The 19,884-nt window shown below is 40.0% G+C and overlaps 1 protein-coding gene across 1 annotated transcript in view; it reads right to left on the reverse strand.

Moving 5' to 3' along the window:
- PCNT (pericentrin) overlaps nt 1–19,884 on the reverse strand; it is a 248,093-nt gene that overhangs the window by 119,467 nt on the left and 108,742 nt on the right. The window contains 3 exon segments of the mRNA XM_007948706.1: nt 4,938–5,165; nt 6,937–7,053; nt 9,287–9,516. Of these exon segments, the coding sequence (XP_007946897.1) occupies nt 4,938–5,165; nt 6,937–7,053; nt 9,287–9,516 (575 nt within the window).

Genomic DNA, 19,884 nt, shown 5'->3' on the forward strand with positions numbered 1-19,884 from the left:
TATGGCCCTGGCTAGGACTTCCAATACAATGTTGAATAGAAGTGGTGATAGAGGGCATCCTTGTCTGGTTCCTGTTCTCAAGAGGAATGGTTTCAGTTTCTCTCCAATGAAAATAAGGTTGGCTGTAGGTTTTGCATACATGCCCTTTATTATGTTGAGGAATGTCCCTTCTATTCCTATTTTGCTGAGAGTTTTTATCAGGAATGGGTGCTGGATTTTATCACATGCCTTTTCTGCATCAATTGGTATCATCATGTGGTTCTTTTTCTTTGTTTTATTAATCTGGTGGATTACATTAATTGTTTTTCTAATGTTGAACCATCCTCGCATACCTGGTATGAATCTCACTTGGTCATAATTGAATGATTTTCTTGATATTTGTTAGAATCTAATGGCTAGGATTTTGTTGAAGATTTTTGCATCTCTATGCATGAGGGATATTGGTCTGTAATACTCCTTTTGAGTGATGTCTTTGCCTGATTTTAGTATCAAGGTTATGCTTACTTCATAAAATGAGTTAGGGAGGATTCCATCCTTTTCTATGTTTTGGAATAGTTTGAGTAGGCTTGGTGTCAGTTCTTCTCTGAATGTTTGCTAGCATTCTCCGGTGAAAAGTTCTGGGCCTGGACTTTTTTTGTTGTTGGTAAACTTTTTATAACCTGTTCAATTTCTTCTTTTGATATGGATCTGTTCAACTTTTCCACATCAGTCTTTGTCAGTTTATGTAAGTGGTGTGTATCTAGAAATCTATCCATTTCTTCCAGATTTTCAAATTTGTTGGAGTACAGTTTTTCATAGTATCCTGATATTATCCTTTTATTTCAGTTGGTTATGTTGTGATGTCACCCATTTCATTTCTTATTCGTGTCATTTAGTTTCTTATTCGTATTATTTGTATCTCTCCCTCTTTTCCTTTGTTAAATTTGTCAGTGATTTGTCAATTTTATTAATCTTTTCAAAAAACCAACTTCTGGTGTTTTTGATTTTTTCTATTGTCTTTCTATTTTCTGTTTCATTGATTTCTGCTCAGATCTTGAATATTTCCTTTCTTCTGGTGATTGTAGGCTTTTTTTTCCTGTTCTTTTTCTACTTGTTGGAGATGTTGGTTTACAGTATTGATTTTGGCTCTTTCTTCTTTTTGGATGTGTGCAGTTATTGCTATAAACTGGCCTCTGATCACTGCTTTTGCTGTGTCCCAAAGATTTTGGTATGTTGTGTTTTCATTCTCATTTGATTCAAGGAATTTTTCAATTTCATTTCTTATTTCTTCTTTACCCAGTATTTCTCAAGGAGGGTGTTGTTCAGTTTCCATGTGTTCACTCTTTTTTTGTTGCTTTTCCTATTGTTGATTTCTAATTTGACAGCACTGTGATCTGAGAAGATGTTTTGGAGTATTTCAATGTTTTTAAATTTATTAAGGCTTGCTTTATGGCATAACATATGGTCTGTCATAGAAAATGTTCCATGTGCACTGGAAAAGAATATATATTGAGCTGTTGTTGGGTGAAGTGCTCTGTAGATGTCTATAAGGCCAAGTTGGTGGAATGTACTGTTTAGCTCTTCTGAATCTTTGTTGAGTTTCTTTCCAGTTGTTGTATCTTTTCATTGAAAGTGGTGTGTTAAAGTTTCCCACTATGACTGTGGAGTCATCTATTTGACTTTTCAACTCTTTTAAAGTCTGATTTATATATTTTGGGGCTCTTTTATTGGGTCCAAAAATATTTATTATGGTTACATCTTCCTGTTCAATTAATCCTTTAATTATTATATAATGTCATTTCTTGTTTAGTTTGGTGGTTTTTGTCTTAAAGTTGATTTGATCAGAAATAAATATTGCCACTCCTGCTCTTTCATGCCATTTGCTTGATATATCATTTTCCAACCTGTGAGTTTTAGTCTATTTTTGTCTTTGTCTCTAAGTTATGTCTCTTGTAGACAGCACATTGATGAGTTATGTTTTCTTATCCAATCTGCAACTCTTCGTCTCTTGAGTGGTACATTTAATCCATTAACATTCAATCATTATTGACAAGTATGAATTGGTTGCTGTCATTTTGTTATGTGTTTTTTCATGGTGTCCCTGGTTTCTTTGTTCCATATGGTTTTCTGTGCTGAGCTCATGATGTTTATGAATAGTGTTATCATTTCCTCTGTTGCTATTAAAACATTTGTGCTTGTCGTTTTTATTGTGATGTGAAGGTTTATTATTTTTCTTTGAGGTTACTCTATGATTTCTAATTTTCTCCCCAAGATTAGAATTGTCTATTCTATCTTACAACTCTCTTGACTTCCTCACAATTTAGAAGTTCTGTGACTACACAGTCTTTTCCCTTTTTGGTTTGCAGTTGTCCTCATTTGGTAATTGATATCTCTGGTTCCCTGTTTATAATCTTGTTAGCTCATTTTACTTTCGATATGTCCATAGCTGTGGTTTCTGGGTTATGTCATCTTGTGTATTAACAGTTGGTTGTTATTTGCTATTTTTGGTTCTCTGTTGAAAGGACTCCCTTTAGGATGTCTTGTAAGGTTGGTCTGGTTTTAACAAATTCCCTTAGTTTCTGCTTATCTGGAAATCTCCTAATTTCACCATCATATATGAGGGACAATTTTGCCGGGTATATAATTCTTGGTTGAAAATTTTTCTCTTTCAGGGTTTTATATATACCATCCCATTGCCTTCTCACTTGAATGGTTTCTGCTGAGAAATCAGAGCTTATTCTTACTGGTTGTCTTTTGTAAGTAACTGTTTTTTTTTTTTTTTTCCCCGTGCTGCTTTCAGGAGTCTTTATCTTTGGTTTTGATGAGTTCGATGATGATATGTCTTGGTGATTTACTTTTGGGCTCTATCCTGTTTGGGGTTCATTGGACTTCCTAAATGGATATGTTCTCGTCTTTAATCATATCAGGGAAATTCTCCTCCAACAAATCTTGGCCAACTTTCTCAGTGGTTTTATTTTTCTGTTCTTGTTCTGGAATTCCAATGACATGCAGGTTATTCCTTTTGATGGTATTTCAAATGAACCTTAGGCTGTCTTCATTTTGTTTTGATCTTTTTTCTGACTGATCTTTTTCCAAAGAAGTATTCAAGAATTTGTCTTCAATCTTATTAATTCTGTCTTCCACTGCATCAATTCTACTCCTTTGCCCTTTGATTGTGTTATCAAATTAGTATTACTCTTCTGGATTTCTATCTGGAGATATAAAATCATTTCTAATTTTTCATTTATTTTGTCATTTTGTTCTTATATTTTCTTCCAAAATTCTTCTAGGGTTTTGTCTGTGTTTTCCTTGGTCTGTCTCTCAATCCTTTGAAGATACCTAAATATAATTCTTTTGAATTCCTTATCGGAGAGTTCCAATGCTGCTTCTTCCTCAGGGCTGTGTTCTGGGTCTGTATCCTACTCCCTGTTTCTACCACTTTATCTTGCATCTTTGTGTGGATTGTGATGGTCTGTTGTCTCCAAGACATCATGGCAATGTTGTATTTAGATCTCTGTTAACTGTTTGTGAAGAGCAACCAAAGGTGAGTCAGGCTCTTCTTGGTAGTTCTTTATCATTGGCCCATTGGTGGAGAAGGAAGTTGTAGCCCTCACTCAGTAAGTGAAGCTGCAGGAGGTGTGGGTGTCGTTTTGTTGTATGGAGACTGTTGCTGTTTTCGACTCCCTTAGACAAAAATAACAATTGAATTACCATCAAAAAAGTAAAAGCACATGGACAAAAAATACACTGTGTAATCACACAAGAACAGTAACCAAGAAAAGGGAAAAAGAAGAAGAGGAAGAAAAAAAACCTGTAATATCTGGGAGAGGGCAATAAGAGAAAAAGGTAGAGAAGGAGAATAATGGAGACAAAAAATGGGAAAAATCCAAAAAGAAAAACAAGGAACGGGGTTAACCACGAGAAAGAAGGAAAAAAAATTGAAACAAGGAACAGGGAAAAGAAAAAAAGCTGAAAACTAGAACCTTTCCAATCATCCGTATCCGGAATGTCACTGCAGTTCCTGGCAAGTGGAGACTGTTCTTAAGTCCCTGGAATCTGGGAGAGCACTGTTGCTTTAAATATCCAAAATGGTCAAGCTGCTTGTAAACATTCAAAATGGCCGCACCCTACAGACAGACAAAAGTCCACACACAGCTCAACCCGCCTTCCTCTTCGCTGCTTCTCCTTTTCTTCCCAGCCACCAGAGCAGTCCTCCATGCAGTCCCTGGATAGCATGCCTGATTTTTACATTAATTCTTAGGTCCTATCACCACTTGCCAATATCCAAGCTGTCTGTGCCATCAGGATGGCTGCCAAACCTCAGGTACATATATCTCTTTTTGGTGTTTTCATGCAAATTCTTCTACTAGTTGGAGTTTAGTCCACTTCTATATCCTTCCCTTCAAGGCTCCAGGATTATTTTCTGTATCTGTGTTAATTGGTTCCCCTTTTCTTTGTTGAAGAGGGTCTGTGCTATCTTTCTGCCTATTCCACCATCTTACCAGAACTGCCAAAAATAAGTTTTTAAATTTAAAAACTTTTAAATATTTGGAGCTCTGGTGGTGCCATGTTTAAAGCATGTGTATGCTAAGCAAAAGATGAGTGGTTCCAACCCACCAGTGGCTGTGCAGGAGAAAGATGAGGCAGCCTACTTCCATAATGATTTACAGCCTTAGAAACCCTATGGGGTAGTTCTACCCTGTTCTGCAAGGTCACTATGAGTGAAAATTGACTTGATAGTAGTGGTTTGGTTTAAATATTTACTTTGTGAAATTTACTAAGGAAAATTTCAGCATACCTGAGAGATGGAGGAGTACCTCACATGCTGGTGTAAACCCCACTGGGGTAAATATGAGCTTCAAAGCAGACAAGCCCAGCCCCACAACCATCCTTAGCTCCTGCTGCATGGGCACAGATGAGAAAATAAAGGCCCTCAAGTAAGACAGAGAGGTGCTCACCTGCTGTAACTCTTCTCCAATTCTCCTCTGTGTCTCCAGTTCTTCCTGGAGCTGGGCCACCCTCCTGCCAGCCTCGATGACTGCCACCTGGAGGCGCTGGATCTCCTCTTGCTGTACTGCTAGACGTCTGTCGGCCATCTCCTTCTTCACCGCCAACTCATTAAACCCATCTGATTTTTCCCTTAACTTTTCTTGTAACAGTTCAACCTAAAACAACAACAAAAAATGCTTGAGAAATTAAAACGATTATTAGGAATAAAAACACATATTGTAAATAATAAGTACACAACACAGTGGATAGAGAGTGACTCTCATTTCTACCAAATGCCCAATGAAACATAATGAAAGCAGACGAGACTTTACTAAGCTGGGCAGTCTCCTTAATAAAGACAGAGTTGAAAATACTAACAGGATGTACAATTTGTCATGAAAGTAAAATGTACTTTGGCAGCAGAAGGCTATGGCTGGGCAGGTTCGCAGCACAAAGATTTGAGAAGTGAGCTGGCACTGCCACTTTTGCTTCCACCCACTTCAGGCCCAATGAAAACCTGTTTAACACTCAAAGAAATAAGAGCAAATGCAACACATAGGTGTGATTTCCTTCCAAATTTGACAGTCAATGCATATGAAGGGTTTGGACTTACTGCTTCTGTGAAGGCTTTTTTGGAGACAATAATAGTTTTGTAAGGAGCTCTGGCAGTATTATGGTTAAAGCATTGGGCTACTTATCAAAAAGTCAATGGTTTGAATCCACTGCCAGCTCCACAGGTGAAAGATGAGCCAGTCTGCTTCCGGAAAGATTTACAGCCTTGGAAATCCTATGTGGGTAGTTCTACTCTATTCTATAGGCTTGTTATGAGTTGGAATCAACTCGATGGCAGTGGTTTTGGGTTTAATAGTATTGGACTATGTTTAACAGAAGAAAAAGGGTCTTCATATATTTCAGAACTGCTAACTGATAGAATATCTGGGATTCACTTCAAAATATCCTATGGGCAGTGATGTGGAGTAACAGGGTCCCTCACTCCTGCTTGGAGTATAAGATGGTACAGCTTCTCTGAAAAACAGTTTGGTGATGTCTTTTTATAGACTAAATTTTTAACAACCACACAACCTAGCAATTGCACACCTGGGCAATATCCCAGAGAAATGAAAACTAGTGTACACACAAACATCTGCACACAAATGTTTAGAGCAGCTTTTTTGTAATAGCCAAAATCTGGGAAACAGTCAGATGTCTTCAACAGGTAAATGGTTAAGCAAACTCTGCAACAAAAAGGAACAGCCTACTAGTATGTGGAACAATTACGAAAATATGGATGGGTCTCAAGAGTTACACTGAGTAGAAAAAGCCAGTTCCAAAAAGTCCCACACTGCATTATTCCATTTATATAGCACTCTTGAAATGACACAATTATAGAAATGGAAAACAGATGAGTGGTTGCTAGAGGTTAAGGAGGGAGTGGCTATGGGAGGGAAGTAGGTAAGGCTACAAAAGGCTGTGTAGGGCATCCTTGTGGGGATGGAATGCTCTGTATCGTCACTGCATCAGTGTCAACATCATGGATGTGATAGTGTACTATACTTTTCTGAGATGTTACCACTGGGGGAAACTGGGTAAAGGGTACATGGGATCTACTTACAATCATCCCAAAATAAAGGATTAATTAAAAAAAGAGTAAGCTAAGTAACTAGTATCGTGTCAGACAACAGGAAGCAGACAGTTATAGTCCCAAGCAAAACAGCACCCAAAAAACAAGTACAAAATAAGACAGGTCCCTGGCACAGCCACACCAGGTGGGTGGGGGGTGGTGAGTAGCTAGCAGTTGGATGAAGGCCATGGAGTGATTGGGAAGCGAGGCTCTGTCCTTACCTCTTCACTTGGCTGAATGCTCTGCCATTTTCACGGACATGAAAGGCAAACAGAGAGAAAGTAAGACTTATATGTGCATCTCAGAGCATACCATCCCACCCACACGATCTATGGCTGTAGACTTACATGGCTGTCCCAGGCATCCAGGGCCTGGGGCCGGGCTGCCTGCCGCAGCTGCCCCTCTAATCTCTGGATCTCCTGCTGGAACTCATCACGTTCATGCTCCCGCTCTGCAGCCTGCTCCTATCATAAGAACATCCATATGACTATTTCCAGATGCAGTGGCAGTTTACTGCAAGTATGTCTATCCATCCTCTGGTCGTGTCTACCCACCTTTGAGGGATTCTGAGGGGCATGATGTCAGGGGAAAGGCCTGCCCAGTGTTGCCCCAGCTTTGTGCCTCCATGCTGAGTTCTGAGTCTCTACTTTACACAAGCATCTGCCTGCCTTGTACTGTGTCAGCATCATTTTTGTCGTGTATCAGGGTAAATACAAAGGAGTGGCCCTTTAAACATGGGGCAGCACCACCTCTGAAGCTCGGATGACTACAGAGGGAATGACACACAGAGCACTGCTCAAGAGTACAGATGCAAATGAAACCCAGGCTAGCACCTCAAGGAAGCAGCACCAATCTCTGTACACCCAGGGCCCCAGAGCATGCCTATAGGACACCTCCCAGGAACATAAGAAGGGATATGTAAAGAGGTAGACAGAAAGATTATGATCTAAAATGAGAATATTATAGATTCATTTTCACAATCGCTCTGCACACACTTCCTTAATGAACAAGAAAGTTCAGGTGATGGCAAAGAAAAGCCCACATCATAAAACATGAGGTACAGTGCACTGTCCCATTTTATTTAAAAAAAAAAAAATTTTTTTTTTTTTTTAATATACCCACTTAAGCACAAAATGTAATCTCTGGGTGGTACAAATGGTTAACACACTCGGCTGCTAATCAAAAGGTTAGAGGGTCAAGTGAATGCAGAGGTGTCTCAAAAAAAAAAGGCCTGGTGATCCCCTTCTGAAAAATCAGTCACTGAAAATATTATGGAGCACAGTTCTACTCTGACACACATGGGGTCACCATGAGTTGAAATCAACTTGACAGCAACTGATTTGTAAGCAAAGAGATCTGGAAAATCCCAGCCTTCCGTTACACGTGATAGTATCCAATGGTGGCAGCATTATGTATGGTTGTATTTTCTTCATTTTGATAACTGATTTCCTAAAGCACCTGCATTATTTATATGCCAAGGAAAATATTTCACAGGCTATGACAGTAAGTTTGTAACAGAGAAACCTAGCTAACACTCAATGAAGTGATCAGCCTAATGCTGTCGATTGCAGTAATGACACCAAGGCAGCTGCCATGTGCCTTCCCCAGTCTTCCTGCCCAAGCAGCCATCAACTATTACAGACACCCAAGTGAGGTACACAGCAATCTAGGGGTCTCCACCTCCATGACACCAAGGTCATGATAGATAAAGAAAAGCCAAGAAACAGCTCCAGGTGCAGGGGCTAGAGAGATGGAACAATGGAGCCTGGTGGGGACTGTGGATTGGTTGCTGAGCCAACAGACTGAGAACACCATGGGGACAGTTGGTGATGTGTGACTGTGGACCACTGGCTACGAAGAAGCACCATATGTAGGTTAAACTTTCTCATCTTGACAATAATACTATGGTTATGAAAGGAAATGCCTATGTTCTTAGGAAAAACACATTTAATATTTTAAAGGCAGATTGTCTGACACACTCAAAGGTTCAGTAAAAAGTAATACATGTCTGCACGTGTATGATCCATATCCCTAAATACTGAGGCAAAGCCAGCTGGAAAACAGTAACTGGCTCAGGAATTGGATGAATCTGTGTAAAGGGTATAGGGAATTTTGTATTACTCTTTCTACTTTTAGTAAGCTTGAAATTGTCTCAAAATTAAGTTAAAAACAGTTATTTGAGGCATACCATGGATTGAATTATGTCCTCCAAAAAGATAAGTTAATGTTCTCACCCTAGTACCTGTAAACATGACCTTGTTTGTAAACAGGGCTTTTTGAAGATGTTATCAGTTATTGTGAGATGATACTGGAATTGATGGGCCCTAATCCTATGTGACTGGTGTGCTTTTAAGAGAAGAGACAGATACAGACACACAGGAAGGTAACCATGTGAAGATGGGGGCAGACTGGAATGATGCATCTGGAAAGCCAAAGAATGCCTAGGATCACTTCCATCATCAGAAGAATAGAGAAAGCATGGAACAGCTTCTCCCTCAAAGCCTCAGAAGGAATCAACAGGCCAACATCCTGATGTCGGACTCCCAGCCCCTAGAACTATGACAGAATACATTTCTATTCTGTAAGTCCCCAGCCCCCAACATGTACTATTTGACCCAATGGCAGCCCCAAGGCACTAATATGAAAAACATGAAGGTATTTCAATACAGAGATCTTTAGTGAGATGCAACCTCTTACATCCATGAACTGTCGCTGGCTACGCAGGTGCTTGTCCAGAGAAGCCATCTGCTGCTTCAGGGCAATGACCTCCTCTGCATACTGGGCACATGCCTGGTGCTGTGACACCTGCTCCTCTAACTCAGATTCCAGCATTCGCAGTTGGGAGAGCAGAGCAGCACGGTCCTTCTCAGACTGCTTCCTAGTCTCCAGTTGTTCCTTTGTTAAACATTCCATCTCCTTTCGGAGACCTAAAGTGCAAAGAACATAAACATGGAGGAAAACACCCATGACTCAAGCACAGCACTTCCTGGAGGCAAGTGGCACTACCCATGCTCTGCCAAATAGACAGACGGACAGACTCTACTGTACAGGGCAGTCCAGTAACTGCCAGGACTGATATGGAGACAGACAGGCAGACTCCATTGGGTAAGGCCACCCAGTGACTGTCAGGATTGGCATGGAGACAGACAGAGTTCACTGCATAGGGAGGATGATGACTGCTGGGACCAATAACAAGATAAATGGACAGACTCTACTTTGCAGGGCCACCTGCTAACTGCTAAGACTGATGAGACAGATAGACAGACTCTACCATGCAGAGCCACCTGTTGACTGCTGGGACTGACGCAGAGACAGATAGATTGATTCCACTGTGCAGGGCTGACAGTGACTGCCAGGACTGATGTGGAGATAGACAGACACCATCATGCAGTGCTGACAGGGGGACAGATATGGAGACAGAGAGGCGGACTCTACCTCATTGGGTTGCTTATTACTGGTGAGGTGGGAATCCTCCCTGCACAATGGACCCAAATGCAGCTGGCTGCCCCAGCACATGCAAGACTGACTCCAATCTCCCTTGCAATGAGGTGTGGAAGCCATGAGATGAAGTCTTGGCTGTGGAGGTGGGCATAAGGGTGTATGAAAGTTCCAAATCACCCCACAGAGATGCTGCCTGCCCATTCTCTTCGTGCTTTCCCTTCCTTTCAGTGAACGTACAAGTGAACTGGCTGCAAGTGCAGAAAGGGACACTTTTATCTGCCCCAGAGGTCAAGTCCACATCCAACTGACCGATCCACTAGTACAAATACCCACTTTAAATAAACACAAACTACTCTTGCCAAAAAACTACATGGTGTAAGCAAAAATGACCTAAAATAAAAATGTGTACAGTCTGAGAAAGTAGATCTTGACACTCCCAGACAATATAACAGTAGCTCTCAGTAACCAGTAACTCTCACACTTATGCACCAGGACAGAAAACCCCATGGACATGAATACAATGTCCAGTAAGTGCCTGTAGAAGTTCCCTGCAGCAAATGTGTTCACATTAAAGTTACCCTCTAGGTGCTCAGGGCTGCAACAGCCTCTTGGAGAAAAATTACATGGGCTGTTAATGAAAAACCAATCTAAAACCGACTGGTGATGAGGTCCACTCTAGAATATGAGCTGATGAGCAAGCATGGATAAAATCCAAACCAAAAGAAAACCATAAACTAAAAAGTGAAACCTGTTATGGTGAAAACCTGTGAGAGTCGTAACTCAATGGGACTGCCCCGTTTTTCCGGGGCTCGAGAGTTTTCCACCTTTGACAGAATGCAATCTTACCACTTGTGATGGTTAAAGTTGTATGTCAACCTGGCTGGGCCATGGTTCTCAGTGGCTTGGCAGTTATGATGTAGTCATCTCCCATGACAAGATCTGACATAATGTAATCACCTCCATGATGAGATCTGCTAGGAGTAACTAATCAGCTGAAATAGAGTTTCCTCGTGAGTGTGATCTGCATTCAATACATATGGACATTCTGGCAAAGCTCTCAGGCTTTTTACTCAATTTAGGGACTGCAAGTGGATCATCATCATCTGACCTCTAGTCCTTTGGTCTTGAACCAAAGAACCGTTATGTGCCGTCGAGTAGTCTCCAACTCACAGCGACTCCTCCTTGGGTTTCTGAGGTGGTATCACTATGGAAGTTGATCCCTCAATCTTCCTTCCGAAGAGTAGCTGGTGGGTTTGAACCGCCAACCTTGTGGTTAGCAGTCAAGTGCCTTAGACACTACGCCACCAGAGCTCCCTGAGGCCTGCCCTATCACCTGCCAACCTTGAGATTCATTAGCCTCTGCAGCCTATGAGCCAGCAAAAAAAAATGTCTGACCTGCCAATATTGGATTCATCAGCCCCTGCAGCTATGTGAAACTGGAGAAGCCTTCAGCATAACATCTTATCCATAGACTTGGGATCTGCCAGCCTCTACAACTATCTGAGCCATTTCTTTGAGATAAATCTATAAATATATATATGGAGCTCTGGTAGTGTAAAACTCTCACTGTCGTCGAGTCGGATCCAAATCATTTATCAACCCCTCCTTGTGTTTCCGAGGCAGTATCACTACGGAAAGAGATTGCTAAATCTTCCTTCCAAAGAGTGGCTGGTAGGTTTGAACCACGAGCCTTCTGGTTAGCAGTCAAATGCCTTAGGCACTATGCTACCAGAGCTCCTTCTGGTGGTGTAGTGATTAAGATATTTGGCTGCTAACCAAAAGGGCGATGGTTTGAACCCACCAGCCACTCTACAGAAGAAAAATGAGGCAGTCTGCTTCTATAAAGATTTATAGCCTTGGGCTGGAACGAAAATGGAATCATACAGATAACCTATGGTTTAATCCCTCTTCCAACTGAGACTCTGAGTAACTAGGTACAGCAGATACAAATAATGATACTAGAATTATGAGGAACTAAGGAGAAAATGAAGTATTAGATTCAGTGAAGGCAAAGAAAGAGAGCAAACAACTGAAAAATAAACGAACCAGCCCAGCCAGCAGAGACAGAGAGAAGTCATTAGAAATACAAAAGAGGTTGAGGGAGGAGGGAAGGAAGAAGAAAAAAAAGAGGACCCCACAGGCACTGGGGACTCAGAACAGCCACACCCGGGAGTTTTTCAAAGTGACCTGGGGCTCTGAGTGAATATAATAATCTTACTGGAAAATGGAACAAGACCCACCCCACCTTGGCTTGGGCTGCCAAGGAGTCCAGAAGGAAGTAGGGTAAAGGGAGATACTCCCTTCAACTAGGCAGAGCCCCAAAGTAGGTACTCAGCAGTGGGCCTGGATCCAACTCCTGGAAGACCCCTTTTGGCAAAGAGTGGACCTGGGTACTGTGATTTTACAGCTTCTCGATCCAAGCAGAAAATGGTAGCCCTCTATCCATTGGGGCATCTGTCAGTTTTGAACTGCAGGTTTTTTACTGACAGCAGGGCATCAACAGCAGCAGACGCCTCAGAAGGACCCAGGCTGCCCTGCCCATGCCTGCATTACTGACTGAATTATCTTGCCCCAAATGCTGAAAACTCCTTCCACCTTTCTATCCTGGAGTTCGCTTCTGGCACCTTTTTTTTCTTCTTTTTCTATCTTCCTTTGCTCCCTTGACTTGTCCAACAGGAGGAACACATTAAACCTCAACCAGAACTATTATACTGAACACATCCCCCAATAGACAGGTAACACCAATAGGTCCTCTCCCACAGGATCAATGACAGACGGTGGACAACACCTGCTTGTCCCAATTCCAAATCCCCTTCATGATGAACAGAGACCTGCACCCACATCCCCACTAGTGATTCCACCAACACAGAGAAAGCTGGAGAGCAACCCAGTAACATCAAGTTAATAACCATAGAAGTACACCTGCTTCACACTTTCAAATAAAGTAAAACAAAATCAGAGTGAAACAAATCAATACGTAACTAACAATTAAAGTTAACAACTTCAAGTGTCTAGGAAACAACAGACAACCTCAAATCAAACAAACAAACAGGACAAGACAATAGAAATAAAAGCCAAAGCTAAAGAACTATCTATCATGGAAGAAGAACAAGCAATTTAACTATCTGAGAAGGAATTCAAACCACCACCAAAAAGACAAACAACCCACTTCAAAAATGAGCAAAAGGATATGAACAGACACTTCACTAAAGAAGATATACTGGCAGCCCACAAACACATGAGGAAATGCTCAGGATCATTAGCCATTGTTATTGTTAAGTGTCCAACTCATTAGCCATTAGAGAGGTGTAAATTAAAACAACAATGAGGTATCATCTCCCCCAGCAACAATAGCAAAGTTCAACAAGACAGATAATAATAAATGCTGGCAAGGTTGCAGACTGATTAGAACTCTCATACATTGCTGGTGGGACTGCAAAATGGGACAACTATTATGGAAAATGTTATGCCGTTTCCTTAAAAAACTGAAAATAGAAAGAAAATAGAATTCCATTACTAGGAATACAACCTAAATAAATGACAGGACACGAACATATACATGCACACCCATATTCACAGTAGCACAATTAACTATAGCAAAGGGATGGAAACAACCTAAATGCCCATTGACAGATGAATGGATAACCAAACTATGGTACATTCACACAATAGCATGCAACATTAAAAAATAATGAAGAATACACAAATCAACTCACAACATGGATGAATTTGGAGGACATTATATTGAATGAAATAAGTCAATCACAGGACAAATACAGTATGAGCCCATTATTGTAAAAAGTAAAGGAAAGGTTTACTCAGGGATGGAAATTTACTTTGTTGGTTACCAGGGATGGGAGGGAAGGAGAAGGAAAATTTCAGACTAGCTGGGGATTACATGCTGATTTGGGTGAGGGGAGGATGGTATGGAAAGAGACTGTGACTAGCATGATGACACTGGAGAAAGGAAGGACAATAAAATGTACACATCAGATATAGGCAATAGAGGCAAATACTAGTATATGGACAGTAGTACATTACCACCAACACCAAACACCAGGCTACAGATAAATGTATAGACATGTGAGAAGATCAGGTGGGGGTAGGCAAACAAGAATAAACCCTAGACCAAGGATAGATTTGGCTGAAGATAATCTTACATATGCATTTATGCTACAAAATTAGCCATATACATTACAGAAGCAACAGAAGACAGAGTTGGAGTAACATCTCACAGACAACCAAACACCTTAAGAGAGAGAATCACCTGGTCTATGAGTCAGAACTATAGTCTCAGAGGACATTATGCCTAACTGGCGCAACATAGTACATAAAAATCTTGTTCTACAACCTACTTTGGTGAATAGCAACTGGGGTCTTAAAAGCTTTTGAGGGACCATCTAAGATGCAACTATTGGTCTCCTCATTTGAATCAAAGAAAAGTGAAGAAAATCAAATGTATCTGGAAACAATTAGTCGATATGATGGACCATGAGGACCTCAGCCTTCATGACACCAAAACCATAAAAACTAGATAGTGCCTGGCTACGAATGCCAACCACACGGAAAGGGATCAAAACTGGAGATTCTTGATAGACCAGGACAAAAAATGTGGACTATGGCCCCAGGTTACCCTTTGAGCCTAAAATGGACTCACTTCCATGGATTGGCTCTCAGCCCAACATAAGGTCCTACATGCAGAACACCTATGCCAGGGCAATTCACCCAGCTACTCTAGGGAGATGCACCCCTTAGAGCAATCAGCCAGAAGACACCAGAGGGTCAGCATTCACACAGAGGGAAAGCTGGACAGACAGGAATGCATAGATAGTTAAGAAGGGTATAGGGAGGAGGGAGTCACATGGAGGGGATGGGAGGAGAGTTTTTTTATGGGTGGGGACGGTAATCAGGGCCATGAAATCAAATGTGCATGAACTGTCAAACGTAAAACAAATTTGCTTTGTAAATGTGTACTCAAAGTACAATTGAAAAAAAGAAAAAAAGATTTATAGCCTTTGAAACCCAATGGGAGTCGTTATGAGTCAGAATCAACTTGATGGTAGTCAGTTTCTTTTCTTGGAATATATGTGTGTGTGTATATGTTTATGTGTATGTACATACATACTGTATATATTTATATATATATACAAATACACACATACTTAAGCGTCACTGGTTTTGCTTCTCTAGAGAACCCAGCCTAAGACACCACTTTTCTATTGTCCATTTAAGTGGGAATTTGCATTTTCCTTCTGTGACAGATTTCCACCTTACACAGGTTCCAGCTTTTGCAGATTTTACTGTAAAAAGGACACTCACTTCACTTTTGATTGACAGTAAGTGTCAAACTACCCAAGAACTGAAAAATTAAATTCAAAGGTTTTCATTTATATTTCACCAGCTCTCAAAACTTATTTTGGGAGTTCTGTTAAAATGGAAGAATAGGCAGACAGACTGCACAGACCCTCTTCAGCAAAAAAAAGGAGAACCAAGAGATACAGAACATAATCCTAGACCCCTGAGCTTTGAAGGGAAGGATATATAAGTGGATTAAATTCCAACTAGCAGAAGAATTTGCATGAAAACACCAAAAAAGGAGACATATGGAGCTGCAGTCTGGCAGCAATCCTGATGGCACAGACAGAAAAGATATTGACGAGTGGTGGCTCCTAGGACCTAAGAATTCACCTAAAACTCAGACCTGCTAGCAAGGAGAACTGCTCTGGTGGTTAGTGAATAAAAGGGAAAGCAGTGAAGAGGAAGGCAGGTTCAGCTGTGGACTTTTACCTGTCTGGAAAGTGTAGCCATTTTGAATGTTTACAAGAAGTTTGAGCATTTTGGATATTTAAAGCGACAGTGCTCCCCCAGATTCCAGGGAATTAAGAACAGGCTCCATTTGCCAGGAATTGCAAGGACATTCCAGACGCTGAAACCTAGAAAGGTGCAACATTCCCCTTGTTACTCTTATATCCCACACCCTTTTGGTCAATGGAGGTGCGGCCATCCCTCACTCCCACACACTTTGTGGACCACCAGGAATTCCATCCGTCTGTGTGCTCAGAGGGGGCCTGGGTGCCCTGCTCCGCCTGCCCCAATTTTTTTTTTCTTCTATTTTTTAGTTTGTTTGTTTTTATCTGTTTTAAAACTATTATTATTACTTTTATGATTTTTTTATTATTACTCTTTATTCTTTCCTTCCCAGGTTCTAGTTCTCAGCATTTTTTCTTTTCCCTGTTCCTGATTCCAATATTTTCTTTTTCTTTTTTTTTTTTTCCTTGTGGTTAAGAAAACACCATTCCTTGCTTTTCTTTTTGGGTTTTTCCCATTTTTTTTCTTGCTTATTCTCCTTCTCTACCTTTTTTGTCTTATTGTCCTCTCCCCAGATATTGTGGTGTTCCCCCCCCCTTTTTTCTTTTTTTGGTTACTGTTCCTGTGTGATTACACAGTGTGTTTTTTTGTCCATTGGCTTTTACTTTTTTCATGGTTATGCAATTGTTGTTTTCGTCTGAGTGGAGACAGCAATAGTACCCATACAGCACAACTACACCAATACCTCCTGCATCTTCGCTTACTGAGTGAAAGCTACCATTTCCTTCTCCACCAATAGGCCAATGATAAACGACCAACAAGAAAAGCCTGATTCACCCTTAGTTTCTCTTTACAAACAGCTAACAGAGATTTAAATACAACAATGGCACAAGGTCTTGGAGACAGCAAACCATCACAGTTCACACGAAGAAGCAAGATAAAGTAGTAAAAACAAGGAAGCAGGATACACAGATCCAGAACACATCCCGGAGGAAGAAGCAGCATTAGAACTCCCAGATAAGAATTTTAATATAATTACATTTAGGTATCGTCAAAGGATTGAGAGACAGACCAAGGAAAACACAGACAAAACAATAGAAGAATTTCGGAAGAAAATACAAGAACAAAATGACAAAATAAGTGAAAAAATTAGAAATCATTCTAAATCTACAGACAGAAATCCAGAAGATTAATACTAAATTGTTGGAATTAGATAACACATTGAAAGGGCAAAAGAATAGAACTGATGCAATGGAAGAAAGAACCAATGAGACTGAAAACAAATACCTGAATCCTTCTTTGGAAAGGGATCAATCAGAAAAAAGATCAAAACAAAAGGAAGAAACCCCAAGTTTCATGTGGAATACCATCAAAGGGAATAACCTACGTGCCATTGGAATTCCAGAACAGGAGGAGAAATATGAAACCACTGAGAAATTCATCCAAGATTTGTTGGAGGAGAACTTCACTGATATGATGAAAGATGAGAACATACCTATTCAGGAAGTCCAATGAACCCCAAACAGGATAGACCCCCAAATGAAAATCACCAAGACATATCTCATCATCAAACTAATCAAAACCAAAGACAAAGAAAGAATCCTGGCAACATAGGAAAAACAAAGTTACTCACAAAGGACAACCAGTAAGAATAAGCTCTGATATCTCAGCAGAAACCATGCAAGCAAGAAAGAAATGGGATAGGATACACAAAATTCTGAAAGAGAAAAATTTTCAACCAAGAATTATATACCCAGCAAAACTGTCCCTCAAATATGATGGTAAAATTAGGACATTTCCAGAGAAGGAAAAACAAAGGGAATCAGTTAAAATCAGATCAACCTTATAAGAGATGCTAAAGGGAGTTCTCTGAACAGAGAACCAAAAATAGCAAACAACAAGTGACCATTAATACACAAGACAATATAATCCAAAAACCACAATTATGGACATATCTAAACTAAAATAAGCTTACAATATTGTAAACAGGCAACCAGAGACATTAATTGGCAAATGAGGACAACTACAAACCAAAAAGAGGGAAAAGACTGTGTAGTTACAGAACTTCTAAATGCTGAGCAAGTCAAGAGAGTTGCAAGATAGAATGGACTATTCTAAACTCATGGAGAAAATTATAAATCACACTGTAGCCTGAAAAAAAAATGATAAACCTTCACATCACAATAAAAAAGAGGAGAAGCACATATATTCACCAAATGCTAAAACAACAACAACAAAGGAAATGATAATACGATTCATAAACATAATGAGCTCAGTACAGAAAATAATATGGAACAAAGAAACCAGGGACACCATGAAAAAACACATAACAAAATGACAGCAATGGATTCATACTTGGTAATTACACTGAATGTTCATGGATTAAATGCACCACTCAACAGACGGAGAGTTGCAGACTGGATGAGAAAAAAAAATCCATCAATATGCTGTCTACAAGAGGCACACCATGGAGACAGAGACAAAAGTAGACTAAAAATCAAAGGTTAGAAAAAGATATATCAAGCAAATGGCAAGTGTGAAAGAGCAGGAGTAGCCATATTAATTTCTGATCAAATTGACTTCAAGACAAAAACCACCATACAAGACAAGGAAGGACATTATATAATGATTAAAGGATCAATTGAACATGAAGATATAACTATAATAAATATTTATGGACCCAATGAAAGAGCCCCCAAATACATAAATCAGACTTTAAAAGAGCTGAAAAGGCAAATAGATGACTCCAGTCGTAGTGGGAGACTTTAACACACCACTTTCAATGAAATATAGAACAACTGGAAAAAAATTCAACAAAGATGCAGAAGAGCTAAACAATACAATCCACCAACTTGACCTTACAGACATCTACAGAGCACTTCACCCAAAAACAGCATAATAAACATTCTTTTCCAGTGCACCTGGAACATTTTCCATGATAGACCATGTGTTAGGCCATAAAGCAAGCCTTAATAAATCTAAAAACATTCAAATACTACAAAGCATCTTCTCAGATCATAATGCTATCAAATTAAAAATCAGCAATAGGAAGATCAACAGAAAAAGAGTAAACACCTGGAAACTGAACAACACCCTCCTTTAGGAAGACTGGGTAAGAGACCAAATAAAAAATGAAATTAAAAAGTTCCTTGCATCAAATGAGAATGAAAACACCACATACCAGAATCTTTGAGACACAGCAAAAGCGTGATCAGAGGCCAATTTATAGCAAGAGCTGCACACATCCAAAAGAAGAAAGGGCCAAAATCAACACTTTAAACCAACATCTCCAACAATTAGAAAAGGAACAAGAAAACCTACAGTCCCTAGAAGAAAGGAAATAATAAAGATCGAAGCAGAAATCAATGAAACAGGAAAAAATCAACAATACCAGAAGTTGGTTTTTCGAAAAGATCAATAAAATTGACAAACTACCGGCATATTTACAAAGGAAAAGATCGAGAGAATAAAAATAACATGAATAAGAAATGAAATGGGCAACATCACAACAGAACCAACTGAAATAAAAAGGGTATCAGGATACTATGAAGAACTGTACTCCAACAAATTTGAAAATCTGGAAGAAATGGACAGATTTCTAGAAACATACCACTTACCTACACTAACACAGACTGATGTGGAGAAGTTGAACAGATCCATAACAAAAGAAGAAATTGAACAGGTCATAAAAAAAATTACCAACAGAAAAAAGTCCTGGCCCAGACGGTTTCACCAGAAAATTCTACCAAACATTCAGAGAAGAACTGACAGCATTCCTACTCAAACTATTCCAAAACACAGAAAAGGATGGAATACTCCCTAACTCATTTCATGAAGTGAGCATGACCTTGATACCAAAACCAGGCAAATATATCACTCAAAAGAAAAACTACATCACTCTAAAGGAAGACAAATATCCCTCATGAATGTTGTTCTTGTTGTTATGTGCTGTCGAGTTGGCCGCGACTCATAGCGACCCCTCCTTGGGTTTCCGAGGCAGTATCACTACGGAAGTAGGATTGCCCAACCTTCCTTCCGAGGAGTGG

This window comes from Orycteropus afer, unplaced genomic scaffold (genome assembly GCF_000298275.1).
Source record: "Orycteropus afer afer isolate SDZICR_OR568_19922 unplaced genomic scaffold, OryAfe1.0 scaffold00219, whole genome shotgun sequence".
NCBI lineage: Eukaryota > Metazoa > Chordata > Mammalia > Tubulidentata > Orycteropodidae > Orycteropus > Orycteropus afer.